Raw genomic sequence first — 19,405 nt, forward strand, 5'->3', positions numbered from 1 at the left:
AATTTACCTTTAATTTACATGTTCATTCTAGCCACCACAAATTCCATCCTCTGATTTCTTCAAGCCACAGCTACATTTTTCTACCTAAATTTCCATTTCTGTAACTCTCCTTCTCGATTAGTGAATGCTCTCAAGTCACAAGTCACATAAACTCAGATTTTAGCTAGTTCCATCCCTCCAATTTGTTTTCCTAGTACTTTAAAAAATTATTGTTTGAAATTTTGCCTAGAGTTTTATAATCATTATTGGCAGATAGGTAAACCCAATACCAGATAATCTGTTATTAATGAAAGTGTAAGTGCCATCTATATATTCTGAAGCCAGTTACGGACATCCTGTTTCATCTGAAAATTTAGTACATATTTCTAAAAGAAATGGACTCTCAGATGGCTGTAGGGGCACATACCTCTAATCCCAGCCCTTGAGAGGCGAGGCAGAAGATTGTGAGTTTAAGGTTAACCTGGAGTTTGTAGTAAATTCCCGTCCACAGACTAAGTAAGACCCTGTCTTGAACAGAAAAACCAAAAGCAGAGAACCTATAAAGTAGAAAAGCTCAGATTGAATTTAGAGGGGGTAAAATTAACAGAAAAAAATAAAATATAATGCTTTGTTTAAATTTCTGATCGTCCTTGTAGTGCCATTGGAGATATGTTGACTTTAAAGATTATTTCAGTTAAGTACGTGGTAATTAGTATTGTCTTTTTCTTGTATTCAGGTTCGTGACAATAAGAAGTTAAGAGTAAATGCTGTTATTGCTCCCAAGATTTCTTATGCAGACAAAGCGCCTTCAAGATCTCTGAATGAGTTAAAGTAAGTTGAAAGTATTATTAGAACAAATTCAGACACTGAGTCTTGTGACTTTTAATTCTTCACATCTTTGTTATAAGCTGTATAAGTCTGTCTTAGGAGATCTGCTGAAGTATAAAATTGGGAAAAGTTCAGGCTTAGGTATGTGCCAAGTTTCATGTTTCATAAAGGTGATTTTTCAAATTAGTAGAAAAACATTAGATTAGTTTTTTTAAAAAAAACTAAATATCTTTTACTAAAGGTAAAGGTTAGCCATTGGAAATAGGGAGTAATGAATCATTTTCTAATGCAGAAATAATTTCTGTATCAAACGGTGGTTGCATACACCTTTAATCTCAGCACTTGGGAGGCAGAGACATGGGGATCTCTGTGAGTTTGAGGCCAGCCTGGTCTTCAGAACAAGTTCCAGAACAGCCAGGGCTGTTAAATAGAGAAACCCTGAGTTTAAAAAACAAAAACAAAAAACAAAAATAATAATAATAATTTCTATAAGGGCTAAATGTAAAGAAACAGAATTTTATATAATAGCTAAATATCTGATCTCTGGATATAACTAGACATTCTTAATATAAAACGATTAATAATAGGAACAGAAAAAAGATAGTTTGCAAAAAGAATAAATTGTAATCATAAAAGACTTAGCAGCAAGGAAGAAAATGGCACAAGTGATATTAAAATGTAAAAAGCCTTTTCCTCTGCTTTTGTTAAAATGTGTGTCTTAGTTACTTTATTTTCTTTGTGTTATTACTTATTTGTTTGTTTGGTTGGGTTTGGGTTTTGTGTGGTTTTGGGACAGGGTCTCACTGTGTAGCTTTGTCTATTCTGGAACTTACTGTGTAGACCATTCTGGTCTTGAACTTACAGAGATCCACCTGCCTTCTGCCTACTAGGTGCTGAAATTAAAGACATGTGCCACCACCTCCAGCTTTAGTTATTTTCTATTGCTGTAAAGAGATACCATGACAAAGACAACTTATAAAAGAATTTAATTAAGGGCTTGCTTGCAGTTTCAGAGGATTAATAGAACCCATGACCATCATGGTGGGGTGCATGACACCTAGCAGGCAGGCATGGAACTGCAGCAGTACTGAGAACTTACATCTGATCCACTGACACAAGACAAAGAGAGAGAAACTGGACCTGTGTGGAATTTTGAAACCTCAAAACCCACCCCAATGACACCTCCTCCTTCAATATAACCAGTCTTCCTAATCCTTCCCAAACAGTTCTACTAACTGGAATCAAGTATTCAAACGTGAGGCTATAGGGGCCATTATCATCCAAACCATCAAACTGTAATTTACTTACTGCTTATTGACTACTTGTCTGCAATTAGATTGTATGTCTGTGAGTGCACTTGTGTGTATGCCTGTGTGTAGAAGACAGCCTCAGTTATCATTTCTCATGCTTTCCCATCCTCAGACATTTTTGTGATCTGGGGGAAAGAAAGGACAAAGTATCATACTGTCCTGGAATTTACCAGGTGTCTTGCTTGAGACCCCAGTGATCCACTATCTTTATTTTTCTATGGGCATAATAAGCCAATGCCACCTTGCCTGGAGATTTTGTAAGGGTCATGGGGTTTGAACTCCAGGTCATTGCACCCAGACTTTTTTGTTGCAAGGCAGGCATTTTGTGGAAAGCTTTTCCATTGGGATCAGCAGATACAAATAACAACACCAAGACTTATTAACTATGAAAGCTCAGCCTTGACTTATGCTTGTCCCACTATCTTGTTGTTGTTGTTGTTGTTGTTTTGTTTTTGTTTTTCGAGACAGGGTTTCTCTGTGGTTTTGGAGCCTGTCCTGGAACTAGCTCTTGTAGACCAGGTTGGTCTCGAACTCACAGAGATCCACCTGCCTCTGCCTCCCGAGTGCTGGGATTAAAGGCGTGCGCCACCACTGCCCGGTGTCCCACTTTCTCTTATAACTAAAGTTGACCCATTCCTATTAATTTATGTTCTGCCACGTGGCATTACCTCTCTTCCATCTTGTGCATCTACTTTTCTCTCTGTGTCTTGCTAGTGAATCTGCCTTTCTTCTTCCCAGAGTTCTCTCCTTGCCCAGAAGTCCCACCTATACTGTCCTGCCTAGCTGTTGGCCATTCAGCTTCTTCTCACATCAGTCACAGCAATGCATTCCATATGGTGTACGAATATCCCACAGCAGCACGTCATCTCCTGAGCCATCTCCACAGCCTAGTAGTCAGATTTTTAAAATAATAATTTAAGAAAAAAAGGTCAAATCTCTCCTCTTCTTTTCAGACAGTATGGCTTTTTTTCATATTTGCGAGAGCTATTTGATGCACCTGATCCTGTGATGAGTTACCTTTGCTGCCAGTATCATATTCATGAAGTTCCTGTGGGAACCGAAAAGACTCGAGAAAGAATTGAACGAGTAAGAAAGTAAAGATTTAAAAACTCTCTTTGAATTTAACAGTTGTAATAGGACATAAAACTGTGAGGTTTAGCTAATATTTTATAGTAGAAGTGATACAGAATTACTTAGAACAAATTAGTACATACTTTTATTTTTAGCAGAATAAAGTTAAAACCTAGAATGTCTGGGTGCTCTTAGCTGATTCTACCTTGAGATATATATAAAATGATTATTTAATCTTTAAAAATCTTACACACTAGATTATCTTTCAGGTGTGCTTTAGAATGGTAGACAGGGAAATAAGTATTCTGGTAAACTTTCACCTTTTTAAAGCTTTTATTTAAGACCGTTTCAGTAAACAAATGGCCACTTTTCATAAGATCTTATTTTCTTAGCAAATACATCCTTAAAGTTTTTTGCAAACAGGGACAGAACAAATCTTTCTTAGAACAGGCTTTTCTTTTTATTTGTAAGGGGTTTGTTGTTCTTTGTGTTGTTTTTGTTTTATGAGACAGAATGTCATGTTCCCAGGCTCTCCTCGAATTACTGTGGAGCTGAGCCTGGTCTTGAATTCCTTTCTTTTTTCTCAGACTCTCAAATGCTAGGATTGCAGTTATACACCACCACACCCAGCTTGGGCTGTTAGTGTGTTTTTCAAACTACTTCATTTATGTTTTGATACTGTATGTGATCTGAGAATTAATTACAGACCTACCTGCTTCATTCTCCTCCTTTATGTTTCAAAAACGTTTACCTAAGATACATTAACCACAGTTTAGAGACATTGATTAATAGTGTTATTTTAACTCTGGTATATTGGTCTTCTAGAATTCTCCTGGTTTATGTTCTTAATTCTTTTTTTTTAAAAGCCAAACAATGTTTACTATTAGATAGATATTTGAAATATAGTAATTTTTGTTCTTAATTTTTTAGTCCTTTAAAGCATATATCATAGTTTTTATTAGAATGTTTATGATTCCTACTTTACATTATAGGTAATACAAGAAACTCGATTAAAACAAATTTATACAGCAGAAGAAAAGTATGTGTTAAAAACTTCTTTCTATTCAAATAAAGTTATTTCTAGTAACACATCCCTGAAAGTAGCCCAGTTCCTCACTGTCACTGTGGATCTAGAACAAAGAAGACACTTGGAAGAACAGCTAAAGGTTGGTTCACTGCATAGTTATTAAATTATTGGCTGGATTTTTAATACTTTGGAACTTTAAAAGTTTTTGTTAACAATTTGATTGTTCCATAGGAAATTAATAGAAAGTTGGAAGCAGTGGAATCAGGATTGGTGACCTTACGTGATACGAACAAGCATCTCGAGCTCAAAGACAATGAGCTGAGACTGAAAAAGAAGGAACTTCTTGAAAGAAAAACCAAAAAAAGACAACTGGAGCAGAAAATCAGCTCCAAGCTGGGAAGGTATCTTGTAGCTTTGGGAGGGGAGCTCAACGACACACAGCACAAGAGCCTACTGGTTCAATCCTATGATGTCAACAGCTTATAGTTATTTCTAAAGTTTTAATATTAATGCTCACATTACAGTTGTGGTACATAGGACAAAAGTCAATCAGACTAAAGTGTTCTTTCCAGACCTTTGATCCCTTTAATGCCTATGAGTATAATTTAGAGTACAGTTAGAAATTATATTGATATAATAAAATGGCAGTTGAAGGTTCTTTTTTAGGGCCTGTGAATTCTCCAGCTATGGGTAATTAGCTAGGTTTATATTACCGGGCATGAAATACCTCCTATGAAGTGAATCTTAAGTACAATTAAATAGCTATTGGTTTCCCCCCAAGATAAAAGTGTGACTGTTGCACTATTGAAGATATTTTGTTGGTATGGTAAATATACCAACACAGACTGGGGACATTTCACCAGGCCACTAGGCCCACCGTAGATAAAGAGCTACAAGCAGCCAATGGCTACTGAGAGAGGGAGAATCCGTTTTCTCCAGGGAAGAGCTTCCTGATAGGTTCTCTAATCCCAAATGGTCAGCCCTAAATACATGGACTGACTCTCTCTCTCTCTCTCTCTCTCTCTCTCTCACACACACACACACACACACACACAATTATAAACCGTGAATGTGAGAGGGCTGGGGTATAAAGTAGCTGGAGGTGGGTAAGGAAGAGTGGAAATGCTGTGAATGCGGGAGTCTACTGATTTGTCGGAAAACAAATTTGGATTAAAAGAAATAGGAAAGTCAAAAATATTTAAAGAAGAAAACAATAAAATGGGCTAGGAAAATTTTTGTGATTTTTTTTTTAATCTTTTTCTAAGCAAACAATTTCTTTTTTAGGTTTTCTTTTTTAATTTTTGGCCTTATCACCTTTGATCCTTCACTTTAATACTATGTTTAATTTTTGATAAACCATTAGACTTTACTGTGTGACTCCACTTGAACTTTATACTATTGGACCTATTGCTTAAAACTTTCTCTTCTTTTGGAAAATCTAGTAATTTTTGCAACACAATGACTTTTTGCCCATTACCAGCCCAGTGGTTTTATTTGTGTCCTTAATACACTTTGTGGTTTTGGGGTGATGGTTGGACTCTGTGCAGTTCATCCAGAATACTATTGCAAAAGTTGTTTTTTATTTTTACTGTTTGAAAATTTTGCTCGTCTCCACCTTGTGCTTCCTAGGACTGGTTTTCATAATTATTCAGAAACTTGTTTTCCTCTCTAGCAACTCACCTTGTACCCCATCCACTGTACTTAATGGTTCTTGTTTATTACTACTTCTGTCCTTTCTCTCGTTAGCCTTGGAGTCACCATGGTTTAGTGGAAGACCATGGACACCAAGTTGGTGTTAATCGTAGCCTGCTGCTTCATAGCTATAGTCTTCGGTGACTTACTTACCTTTTCAAACCTTTGTTTCTTTCTTTTATCTTTTTCTTTTTTTTTTTCCTTTTTTTGTTTTTCTTTTTTTTTTTTTTTATTGATTTTTATTGAGCTCTACATTTTTCTCTGCTCCCCTCCTTGCCTCTCCCCTCTCCCTTTCAACCCTCCCCCAAGGTCCCCATGCTCACAATTTACCCAGGAGATCTTGTCTTTTTCTACTTCCCATGTAGATTAGATCTATGTAAGTCTCTCTTAGTGTCCTCATTGTTGTCTAAGTTCTCTGGGGTTGTGGCCTGCAAGACAGGGTTTCTCTGTAGTTTTTAGAGCCTATTCTGGAACTAGCTGTTGCAGACCAGGCTGGCCTTGAACTCACAGAAATCCACCTGCCTCTTGCCTCCTGAGTGCTGGGATTAAAGGTGTGTGCCACTACTACCTGGCTCAAACATTTGTTTCTTAAATTTTAAAATTATTTTAAAGATAATTTTAGGACTCTTGTATGGGGGCAGGGCTTAGCCTCATGTAGTTCAGGCTGGCCTCACACTTGCTGTGTAGCTGAGAGTGACCTTAAACTTCTGATTTTCTTGCCTCTGCCTCACCACCACTCCTGATTGATGCGGCTGGGGGAGGGGAGGGTATTGAGTCCAAATCTTCATGCTTGTTAAGCAAGTACTTCACCACCTGAGCTACATTCCCAACCCTGTGTTGGTTTTCTTCTGTTTTTGGTTTTTCTTCTGTTTTTCCTGTGGAGTAGCTCTACCTGCTTAAGGATTGTGTTTCATGAACACTATAGTAACAACTTATATTAATAAATAAATTCTGGGCTAGATATTTTTGCTATATTGTTTGTTTTTTCTCCAAAGTTCAGTGAGAGGAAATTTTATCATCTTCAGTTTACAGATGGAAAAGCTTAACCTCCACGGTGTAACTTATCGAGTTCTACTTATTGATGACTAACAAAGGGGAAATTCAAGTGCCCTTTCTCACTCCATATTCTGCATCAGCATTATTACTGACACTAGACTGTGCTGGTCATATAGCTGTACAATATATTTTGATCCTGAGTGATTGCATTAAGAAATGTTTAATCTAGGAGCTAGCATTTATGCATCTGGTTATCGTTGTAACCCAAAGAACTTCAGGGGACGTAAGGCTTTGGGCTTCATCCTGTGTTTAGTTCTGATCTCTCCTTCCTTATGTGTGTCTGTCATACAGTATAAGACTGATGGAACAGGATACTTGCAATCTGGAAGAAGAAGAACGAAAAGCGAGTACCAAAATCAAAGAAATAAACGTTCAGAAAGCAAAACTTGTTACTGAATTAACAGGCCTAGTAAAGGTAAGATATTTTCTTAATTTTTGACATCTGGATACTAAAATTTAGTAAGTTTAGTCTTATGAGACATAATCTCTTCAGTGTTTTTCTGTTTTAGTAATAATAATAAGCAAGAGATTTTTATGATTAGTTTCAGCTTGTTTAGGTTTTAATGCTTACACTGAATTTTAAAAGTTTCTATTACATCATTAGGCTAAATTATTTTCTTTCAGATGACTTAAATATATAGGAAATTACTTTTTAAAAGTAGCTTTATATGAACTATTTGATCACAGTAGAAAGATGTTAATTTTTCATGATTCATAATTTTGTTTTGAAAAAACTATGGCATTTTTCATAGTTGTAAAACTTAGGCAACATAAAAACAAAATTCTTATGGGTTGTTTGCTTGTAGATTTGCACTTCTTTGCACATACAAAAAGTCGATTTGATTCTTCAGAATACTACAGTGATCTCTGAGAAGAACAAATTAGAAGCAGATTACATGGCATCATCTTCACAGCTGCGTCTCATAGAGGTAATCTATTTTTGTCTTTTTTTTATTATTTTTTTTGGAGTCCATCCTCAAACCAGTTTGAAAGTATCCATCACATACTGTCATTTGCATTGTGCAGTTGTTGTGTTAGAGGCCAGCAAGCTAGCTCATTGGCTAAAAATGTTTGCCTCATAATGGCAGTGACCAAAGTTTAGTCTCCAGAACCCAGGGAAAGGTAGGAGAGAGCTGACTCCACAGACTTAGTGTGTACACATCTACACTCTCAGGCATAATAATAACATAATAAAATACATTTTGCTATAAAGAAGCAATACTTGAAGTGTGTAAGAGTGGATGAATAATCACGACAGTCTAGTAATACTTAGCAGTGGAATGATAAAGTTATCCAGGCGAAAGTGATAGGGAATAATAGACAAACTTCATTGTAAAGATGCAGCATCAAGGTGGTGACAACTGTTTATGTTTGTTTTTTTTTGTTTTTGTTTTTGTTTTTGTTTTGTTTTTTTTTTTTTTTGGTTTTTCGAGACAGGGTTTCTCTGTGGTTTTGGAGCCTGTCCTGGAACTAGCTCTTGTAGACCAGGCTGGTCTTGAACTCACAGTGATCCTCCTGCCTCTGCCTCCCAACTGCTGGGATTAGAGGCATGCGCCACACCGCCTGGCTGACAGTTATTTTTCATTTTTGTTTTTGTTATTACTTAGTTTTTTAATCTCCAAATTCCTTTCTAAAAAATAGAACACCTAGTATTCTAAATATCCATGGACGACTTGTGCAGTTACAGCACTAAACTGTAAGGACTCCCTTTCGATGTCCTACAGTCTTGTTCTGATGCTAACCACATACAATTGGCACCAAATTGGACAGTTTATAAGGAATACCCCCAGTAGACTGCTCTTCCTTAATTCACTGGCTCTAAGTTCAAGGATCCTACACTATCTTACTTCTGACCATCTGCTACAATACCCTGGTTTTCCATGACCTCTTCATGGTTGGTAATTTACTAAGAGCACAGAACTCTGAACAGCACTGAGCTTTATCATAAAGAGACATACAGCACAACATCCAAGAGCGTTCTTCATGAGGAGTTGTGGTGTGCCACTCTCCTGTGCTCACCAGCCAGGAAGCAGCACCACACTGCAGGGTTTCTATTGAGTTTCTATTACAACATTAGCCATGTGGTTGCACTCAGTCTCCAGACCTATCCTAAGTTTGGAAAGTCATATAAGTGCTGAAGTCCTATGGTTCAAAGCTCTCTAACCATAAGATTAGTCTTTCTGGCAATGTCCACTAACATTGTGAGTTTACCCCCTTAAAATACACTCAGATGTGATCCAAGAAATTCTTGAATAAAAAATAATCTCTTGGAATTTATTTTAAAGGCTAATCACATTCTTCATTTCTACCTGAGAACTCCAGAATACAATGGGGCAACACAAATCAGTAGGAACATTAAAACTAGCCTGATATTAGCAAGAACCCCAAAATCAAACTACCAGCAGATACTCTTCTCTAAAGAAATGAGGCTCCATTAACCATGGAAAGTTCAGCAGTCCATGAAACTGAGAAAGACTGTTACAGACTAGGGAACAGTCTGATAATGCTGGCATTGTGTAGATTTAAAATCTTAAATTCCTTTGAAGAACTTACTGGAAAGAGTAAGAGCTATGTCTTAAAGGGACAGTTACAGATACTAACGGTGTGGTTATATAACTAAATTCTCTGAAAAGGAAAGATATAAATAAAATGGCATATATTTGCTGTTTGTTGTTTTAGATAACAGTATTATAACAGTTGGTGCTTTAGAACAGGGAAATAAGGAGTATTTCAGTATTATTCATTCTGAGGAGCCAATAAATAACCTTTTTCCCAAAAGGCTAAGCAGGTATAAATATCATATAAAGTATTTGCACAAAGTGAGTGATTTACAAAGAAGAGGTGTGCAAAGCAAGGGCTGTACAACTCAAGAGTAGACATTTTGCGTACGAATTCTTGGGCTAAAAAAATTACTGTTGAAAATGCAGGTGGAATTAAGGCCAAGTGGATACATGACTTTAATCCCAGGACCTTGGGAGGTTGAGGCTTCAGGATCATTTGAGCTTAAGAGGTGAGATCAGCATAGGCAAAATGAGCCCCCATCTCAAATAGCCCAATGTAAATCAGCTTATTAAATTCAAATGTCTGTGATTTCTCTACCAAGATTTTTTTAAGTAAATTCTAACATCTAACATACATATAAAAGAAAAAAATGTTTCAGAAAGAGTAAAAATAGAAGAGTCATGGCTACAGTTACCTTTTTAAAGTGATAAAAATATAACATTGGATCTGTAATGTTTATACAGCTCTGTAGATTTACTAACAATCATTAACTAGAACACTTAAACTTGAAATCTTATGTAAATTCATGAAATCTGTTAAATGAGTGGGAAACTAAAGTCTTATCTCTTTATCTTATTAGGAAGTTACTGTCATTTTACATGTTACTAAAGGAAAAGAGGGGATGTATATAGTGTTTCCGCTTTTTGGGAAATGGTCAGGGGTGTGTGGTGAAGCCCCACGGGGACAGGCCAGCATCTTTCCTTCTTATTCATGGAGTACAAAATGAGTTTAATCTATATTCATTTTAGTTGTTAGCGTTTTTTCCTCCTTTGAAATAATCCAAAAATAAAATTAATTTTTCTTCAAGACAAAAGCAAAATGAAACAAATACATCTAACTTTTGAGTTAGCGGCATAACCTCGTAGAGAAAAATCATTCCCAAGTAATTTGATTCTAAACACACAAAGAATTTCAAAAAGCATCTTAACCTGTTTTCAGTAATTAAGCCGCTAATATCTGTGATGTTCTTCTGGTAAAAGTGAAGAAATAAATGATGCCATTAGGATTTTTAGCCTGAAAGAAAACAGCTTCAGTGTAAAGTAAGGATGTTAAATAGTAAGAGCTTTGAAGGCTTTGATTTGGAAATAACCAGAATAACTTCACAATGCATTTCCTGTAACTGGGACTGGGAGGGGTGGTGGACAAGCCCAGCATGGTGGTACATGGCTTTAATGCCTGCACTCTGGAGGCTAGGTCAAAAGGATAAGTTTGAGGACATCGTGCACTACATTTGTGAACTCTTATTTCAGAAAGAACCTCCCTCCCCCAAAAGAAAATAAAACATTTCTTCATTCCATCTGCATAGCCTCTAAGTACTGTTTTGTACTAAAATGGCTCACTGGAGAAAATAGATGATTCTAAGTCTAGAAAAAGAAATCAATGTGTAAATAATCTTAGGTATACATTGATGATTTTGTCAGGCATGAATGCAAAACAAAGAATCCCAGATGACTCTGTGAACCTGAATGAAGACTCTTAACTGGCCGTGAATGATGTCACACTAAGCTGAATATATTAGAAATCTCTAAATCAACATTTAGAATGATTCTCTAAAGATCTTACTAGGTTAGAGGATATTTAGAAAAACCAATTTATTATTTTGAAAAATTCTAAAAAATTGAGCGTTCATCCTACTTTTGTAGGGGTTCAGAGTGGAATGAAAGAAGGTCTTGCTTTTTTTTTTTTTTTTTTTAAGCTAGCCTGAAACTCAGTATATAGACCAGGCTGGCCTCGAAGTCATAGAGATTCACTTCTTCTGCCTTCCAATTGTGGTATTTAAAGGGATTTAATTATTTGTGTGTGTGCATGCATTTCTGAGTGTCTCTGCAGCTTTGTGCAGCTGCCTGCAGAGGCCACAAAAGGGTTAGCTCCCCAGGAGCTAGAGTTACAGAATTGTGATCTTCTGTAAGAACAATGTATGCTCTTAACTGCTGAATCATCTCTCTAGCCCCATCATTATACGTTTCATATGTGGAATATATTAAGTATATAGAAATAAATGGGATCTTCTTTATGGGCATATTCTACCTAATGAATGAAGAAGAAATTATTACATTAGAGATGTGTGTCCTGATGACATATTACCACTTAGGAAATGACACTGGGAAAAATCAAATTTCTGTCTGTATAAACCTCTATCTAGAGCAGGGTATTGTGATCTCAGAACATTGGCATTTGGAGCAGATAATGATTTCTGTAAGAGACTTACTATCCTGTGCATTAGCAACACCACTGACAGCTCTACCTAAAAGTAATGAATAGTAACTTACCCTTCCTCCTTCCTTCCCTCTCACCAGTAATGGCAGTACCTCTAATACAGAACCTCCAGTTTACTTTCTTTTTTTGTGACAGGGTCTCATGTGTAGATCAGGCCGACCTCAGATTTAAAGAGATCACCAGCCTCTGCCTTTTGCCAGCTGGGATCAACAGGGTGCATCATCAATCTTGGCAAGAAATGGGTTGTATGAATGGCTCAGTGGGTGAAGAAGAAACATGAGCACCGAGTTCACAACCCATGTAAAATACCAAGTACAGCAACATGTCTGAGAGAGCAGAGACGGACAGACCACTCAATAAACACCGCTACAGTTTTATGTCTCTCTCACCTGACAATGTTTGTTTTCAGAAGCATTTCCCATTTCACATTCAGATTTTGGAGATTGTATTATACATAATGAAATGCCTTAGGGATGGGTTCCAAAGCAAAACCCAATCACATTGTGTTTTTTGTACACATCATACACATAAAGTTGATTCCTCTGCTGCAACTGTGATTTGACTTTGTCTGACCATGGCTGAAGTGAGGAAATTTCGACTTTACCATCATGACAGTATTTCTGATCTGGAACTTGGATTTTCAGATGGGGTGCTCCAACTATATTACCAGATTGTATTATTTAAACATAAATAGGTTGAAACTTATAAGCTTATGTAGTAAACAGTCAGTTTAGGGCTACGAATTTTAAGTCTCTGGCTTGTTATAAAAATTTCAAGTTAGGGCCGGGCGGTGGTGGCGCACGCCTTTAATCCCAGCACTTGGGAGGCAGAGGCAGGAGGATCTCTGTGAGTTCGAGACCAGCCTGGTCTACAAGAGCTAGTTCCAGGACAGGCTCCAAAGCCACAGAGAAACCCTGTCTCGAAAAACAAAAAAAAAAAAAAAAAAAAAAATTTCAAGTTAGCATTTAAGAAAAATATTTAATGATTTTCATATTTTCAATTATGTGTTTTGTAAAGTATCTATGACATGATTAGCAATCAGTTGGATTAGAGCTGGGAATATAGGGACAGTCATAATTCCTTCACTGAGAAAATGAAATATGTTAATTTTTAGCCAGTGTTTTACTAATGGCATGTTTCTTAGAGCTTAAATTTAATTCTGTATATATAGGAAGTAGTTTTTATTTTGTTTAAACCTTATTTTATTTAATGAACTGTTTAGTAGAATAAGAAAGACAGTGAATAATTCTTCCACAAGAGGGCCTTCCAGGAAAAGCTTTTCCTTGTTTAGTATTTGTCAAGGTATTTCTGTACAGCTCTCATGACAGTTCAACTTTCTGTAGAAAGAATTTCAGAGAAAAAATAATAACCATTTCTTTAAGATATATACTTTATTTTTTTGCTGAGCTATTAATTGAAAATATTTTGTAAATTTTGGAATTGTTTTGTGTCTTAACAGAAACATTATTTTCTATACTCAGTTAACTACTTAAGGCTAGAGCTGAAGCAGGAATCCAAATAAAGTCTTTGATTAACTTATTTTATAGCTCTAATATAAATATATATTCCGTTTTTTTTTTTTTGTTCCACCAACAAAGATCAACAAGAATTATGTTCAGCAGTGATCAGGGTCTCCTTTCTTACTTACTACCGTGAAGCTTATATTGTTGTTGGCCACTTCCTTGCTTCCCCGTATCTTTTGTTATTTTTTCATAATTTTTTTGAAAATTGTGTACATAAATGCACAATATTTATATCCGTTTTGCTCCCCATCCAATTCCATTAGTATTTCCCCATTCCTTCTCAATGTCATGACTTTTTTTTATAATTATAATGGTTATATACATACATACATACATATACACATATGCTTATGTATATGTACATATAACCTACTGAGTCCATTTTATGATGTTCATGTCTACATTTAGGGCTGATAACTTGAGATTGGACAACCTGTAAGAGGTCTTGTTTTTCAGCAGCCATTGATTGCCTATAGTTCTTCATCTAGGTCTAAGACCTTGTGCATTTTTCCCATTCCCTTTGGTATACCTAATGATATGGTCAGTGTGCAGGTCTTGTATAGACAGCCATGTTTTGAAGATTTCATGGCTCTAACATCCTTTTCATATCTAGTATTTTGTAGTGGGCATCCCAGTCCTCTGTCACTTCCACTTACCTTCCATGATATTCCTTGAGCCTTAGGTGTGTGGGTGTGTGTAGGAGGTTGTATTATAGATGTACTAATTGAGTCTCTGTACCCTTGATTCACTTATTCTTTACATTTTAACAAATTGTAATGGTAGTCTCCACCTGCTGTAGAAGAATCTTTGATGAAGGATAAAAACTACACTAGAATATAGTTTGAAATTATATTTGGTTTAAGAAAATGACAGCAGTAGTTTTTCCCCTTTTGTCTATAACCTCTCCAACTGTGGATAGCTGACTAGGTTAACAGTACCGGCCATGTGTTCCCTCATATTGAGCAGGCCTGAAGTCCTATCAGATGACTGTTGTCATTAAAATACCACTATCATACCATTGGGGATATTTTGCCCATCTGATCCCTGTGTGTGCTTTACACAGTTGACAGCTGGCTAGAACTTTTAAGAACTTTTCTCTCTTAGTAGCATGCATAGCACCTTCTCATACTGTAAAAGCTAGTCTTCAGAGAGGAGGTTTCCATAATTCTTGTGTCTGAAGTGTGCGATATCTTCATAGTGTCTTACCTTAAGTTCTGGGAGGCAGCCAAAGACAATGACAGTTACCTGTGTTGTTTTAAGGGTCTCCTAGACACCTCCACTCCAACAACTGAGAGGCTTTGGGAACTGTGGTGTGACACACAGTATACCTTTTTGTTCAATCAGCTCCTTCCGCAGATGTTTATTGCAATGAGTTATTGGTCTGGTTCAAGGCCTCTAGCCCCTGGCATAACCATCACTGGACCCTTACTGAAACTTCTCTAAGGACTGTGCAGGGTCTGGTCCGCTACCTAAGACCATGTTGTTGTTTAAGGGCCATGCTGCCACTGAGACCATACAGATCTGGGTGACCTGTGCTGCCATTGGGGCCATGATAATATCTAGGCCCAAGCTGCTGCCAAGGGCCATATCTGGGTCCATAGGCCTGCTGGAACTTGAGTCCGTGTTAATGTTCATAGCTTGTATTACCACAGGGGACCATAGGTGTCAGAACCCACAGAAGTGGATCTGGTCCACCTTGACTAAAGGTCAGAGAGTTCAGGCCTATTGCTCCTTCAAGGTTACTGACAAGAGGTTTGATCTAAGGTATGGCTACTAATAGGAACTAGAGTATGGTTACTTGGTGTTTTGGGTATTAAAATGGTAATTACTTTGTTTCTTGTTTGTATCATGGTAAAGAAGTCTTACCTTCTTTCACATTTTTGAATTCAGGTATTTAAAGATTATGAGAAATAAGCATGGACAGATTCAATATTCACTGGGTTGCCCTCTTGACTCTATTCTATGTCTCTGTATGTTTCTTTTGTATCTCTATTTTTTTCTGCCTAACATTTCTACTCCACACATCCCTACCCTAAAATGTACAAACCTGTCCAGGCTGGACCCCGGCAAATATCGCCCCAACATGGTGGCCTGACAGATGGCCCTCAATGTGGAGCTTCCAACACATAGGAACCATGCATGTTGAAATCTGAGGGCCATGCTGAGCGGGTCCTGCCCTTCATTGGCCCTGACATGGCTGGCTCAGTTTCTTGTGGGAGAGCCTCCACCACCACCACCACTCAACCTCAGCACAGTTGTGGGAGAGCTGGCCCCGTTGTCACAGGAGAGCTGGCTCTGCCCCTAAGTGGGGACTGTCCCAATGGCCTAGACTGACCAGCTTAGCTACCACTGAAACCTACATCCTGGGCCTTGGGTTGGCCCACCCTAACATCTATCCCATCTGTGACCTGGTGCAGCACATTAAGGGACTGGTCCTACAGAATGCTAGCCACACGATTTCCATGATTTGGGGAAACAAGAGGATGTTCAGATTTTAAGTTAGCTTTAGGGAAAAAAAAAAAGCCAAAAACTTAAAATTTACATTTGGAGTTACTTACTCAGATAAGTTTTTTGTGTAGTGTCTTTCCCCAGAAGACAAAAAAAAAAAATCATTCTAATTCATCTTGACTTTCATGTTTATAATCTATTAAATGCATTCTTAGTTAACAGCTTCCTTGAATATCCAGAATGGATTGTAAAACACATTTGCATATGTACTTTATGTATTTGTGTGCATGTGCTTAACTATGTGCTTCCTTGTCAAGTGTCTAAGTTCAAAATAGTGACAGTGAAAGCATGTTGTAAAAATGAAAAGAAAATAAGCAGAGGCTTTGTCACAAGGTAGAGTCCCAAACAAATATGTATAGAAAGGCTTTTCTCAGATAAAAATTTTGTTAGGCAAATGCCACCCAACAGAAGGAAACTATTAAATGAGGTTTTGGCCCTTCTTAGTGTAGAGCTTCAAGTAGTTACCTCAGTGATACTTCATTCCTACAGTATCCTAATATTTCATTTTAGCAAAGTCCAGAGGAACAGCAAACAGGAATAGAAGTCATTAGGAATGTTGAATTCTACCCAGCTGTCCCTTGTTTTACATTGCTTAAGTACAGTGACCCTTAGAGAGTAAAGTAGGGCAACTGGGAATCTGTAATTTTTTCATTTCTCTCAGCTGAAGGAATTTATTCAAGGGAACTATGGTAGTAAGTAGTTAGATAAAGGCTTGCTTTTATTTCAGTTCAATCCTATATATAACCTTTTACTTTTTGTAGTATTATCTTTTTTGTTTGTTTGTTGTCAAAATGCAAAGACCTTTTAATGTTAGAGCTCTCCAGGTCCCTCCAAGACTATTAACACAATAGAATTGATATGACTAGGGCACAACCCCCTACTTTGTGTGTGTGTGTGTGTATATATATATACACACACACACACACATACTAGTTTGGAATTTAGTACAAAATGAGATAAATATATTTTCTTTATTAGAAACCTCATTCCTAGTTCTATAGCCTTAGGCACGTTCTCAGTGCCTCCTAACCACATCTAAAATTTAACATATTTCTTAGGATTGTAATGAGTATTGAATTGACTAATCTGTGGAATGGTGGTTCTAATAATACTTGGCCTAGAAGTGGCATTACATAGATTAGATGCCCTCCTCATCACACATGAAACTTGAAAGTCTGACTCTTGTACGCCTTGTTTTCCCCCATTAAACTGTGCAGTTGACACAGTTCAGCCATTCTGACCTTTCTACATTCCATTTCTTGTTTGTATACTGTCCACACTTATGAGCCCTTGTGAGGTGGAAGCAGAAAAATGAGTTCAACAGTAGCCTTGGCTAAATAGTAAGTTTGAGGTGAGCCAGGACTATATGAAACCCTGACTCCAGAGTAGCAGGTTCCTTTTTTCTCTCTTTTGGTTTTTAAAATGATTTATTTTGTTTGCTTGTTTGTTTTTGAGATTATAATTACAATATTGCCCCTTCCCCTTCCTCCCTCCACGCTTCTGGATACTTTCCCCACTCTCCTTCAGATTCATGGCCTCTCATTTTCATCGGTTGTTACTGCATGTATATATGTATTTTTGTGTACATATATATTTCCAAATATAACCTATTGAATCCACATATTGTTGCTTGTATGTATGTTTTTTGGGCTGACCATTTGGCCTGGAGAACCAATTTGAGTGTTCTTCCTTGGAGAGGGCCACCTCTTCTGCTCCTAAATTGACTCTGTTGCCTATAGTTTTTAAGTCTTTTAAAAAATGACTTTATCTTTCTTTTTGTTAGTGCTACCCTTTTATTTTTATTTTTGTTGTTTATAAGAAATTTTAATGTACCTAGAAAATACATAAGAAAAATAACTAAACTAACAAAATAGATCTGTTATAATTTCTATTATATAATAACACTGAGATATTATGGGAGTAAACAAAAGGTTGATTGTGGTAATCATGTAGTGATGCTCAGGGCAATTCATTATCTTTTCTTTTTTAAACTTAAGTTTGATTTTTAATCTAAAAACTGTTATTAATACCATTAATAATATAGTGCTTTTTTTGTATAATTTCCCTTCTATTTTAATACCCTTTTTTCCAACCTTCTTTCTGTTTATTCTGTGTCTTTCACATCATGCATCTTGACCCCATTCATTCCCCATCCCTTCGTATCTGCCTTCTGCTCCTGCAACTCCCCCCCACCCCATAAAATCAAATTTAGGAGAGAAAGAAAAATCTTGTCATGGAAGCTGTAAGCAATGCAATGAGCCACACAGCAAACTCCTCCGTCCATATATCTCTATATTCAAGTGTTCATTGCAAAGAGCCATTGTCTGGTTTGAGGCCTCTAGTTTCTGCTGTATTATTGACACTGACCCTCACTAGAACTTTTGGATATCCTATTGTTGCAATGAGATTGGATATCTTGTTGTTGCAGCTTTGGGTCTGCAGGACCTGCCCCTTCACATGCTCCAGCAGATCATAGATTAGGTGGATGTTACAGTGAGCCAACTCATAACCCTGATTCTGGGCCTGGGTAGTTGCAGGGTTGGTCAGCCCACAAACTCTCCTGTACCACATCTAATAAAAACCCATAGACAGATATTGGGGTTCAACCTGAAGGTCAGAAAATTAAAACAGTCAGCCACTGGCTCCTACCTCTACCTCAGTCCAAAACAGTGATCCTGCCTCCAGGAATCCTCAGAATGAGACTGTGTCTGAGAGCTGTCTCTTCCCATCTTTTATTCCTCTCTATGGCTGGGATTAAAGGCATGTACCACTACCGCCTGGTTTCTATAGCAAACTAGTGTGGCTACTGGGATTAAAGGTGTGTGTCACCACTCTCTGGTCTGTAAGGCTGACCAGTGGGCCTGTTTTACTCCCGCATCTTCAATCAAGCTTTGTTTATTAAAATACAAATGAAATACCACTACACTTTCCCATCTTTGCCTCTTAGGTGAGCTGTCCAGTGTTGCCCTTGCTAGTTCACACCTTGCTAAGGGATGGGGCCTGTTCTCCTGCTTTTACATCCTCAGGGTTGGCTCTCCCACACCCACACCTTCAGGGCCAGCTCTATTGTGTTGCCCATGCAAGGTGCAGAGCCCTCTTTCCTCAGTGCTGCTGCTGGTAAGGGGGAGGGTCACCTTCCTTGTCTAGCACAGGCAGTGAGGGACAAGGGGTGACTTGTGGATGTCTCCTCCATGCCTACACAGCTACAGGACAGACGAGTAATGGGGACAGCTCTCACACACTCAACAGATTTAGGGCTGGCTCACCCACACCTCTGCCAATAGGGTTGGCTTTATTGTGCTGCCCAGGCGAGGTGCAGGGCTTGCTCTCCCAAATGCTACAGCTGATAATTTTATGTTTCTTCATATATGTATGTAGGAGTTGGGGTATGTGCACATGAAGTCTAGAGGATC

The 19,405-nt window shown here is 37.6% G+C and overlaps 1 protein-coding gene across 3 annotated transcripts in view; it reads left to right on the forward strand.

Moving 5' to 3' along the window:
* The window catches only part of Smc5 (structural maintenance of chromosomes 5), a 74,875-nt gene that overhangs the window by 43,082 nt on the left and 12,388 nt on the right, over window positions 1-19,405 (forward strand). For all 3 annotated transcript variants that reach the window (XR_009057576.1, XM_057777979.1, XM_057777980.1), the window contains exons 12-17: window positions 716-810; window positions 3,071-3,203; window positions 4,181-4,354; window positions 4,447-4,616; window positions 7,255-7,378; window positions 7,770-7,892. Coding sequence is in view for 2 of the 3 variants with exons in the window: in XM_057777979.1 (XP_057633962.1) it covers window positions 716-810; window positions 3,071-3,203; window positions 4,181-4,354; window positions 4,447-4,616; window positions 7,255-7,378; window positions 7,770-7,892 (819 nt within the window). In the remaining variant the exon portion in view is untranslated. The remainder of the gene's footprint in view (window positions 1-715; window positions 811-3,070; window positions 3,204-4,180; window positions 4,355-4,446; window positions 4,617-7,254; window positions 7,379-7,769; window positions 7,893-19,405) is intronic.

This window comes from Chionomys nivalis, chromosome 8, assembly GCF_950005125.1.
Source record: "Chionomys nivalis chromosome 8, mChiNiv1.1, whole genome shotgun sequence".
NCBI classification, from domain to species: domain Eukaryota; kingdom Metazoa; phylum Chordata; class Mammalia; order Rodentia; family Cricetidae; genus Chionomys; species Chionomys nivalis.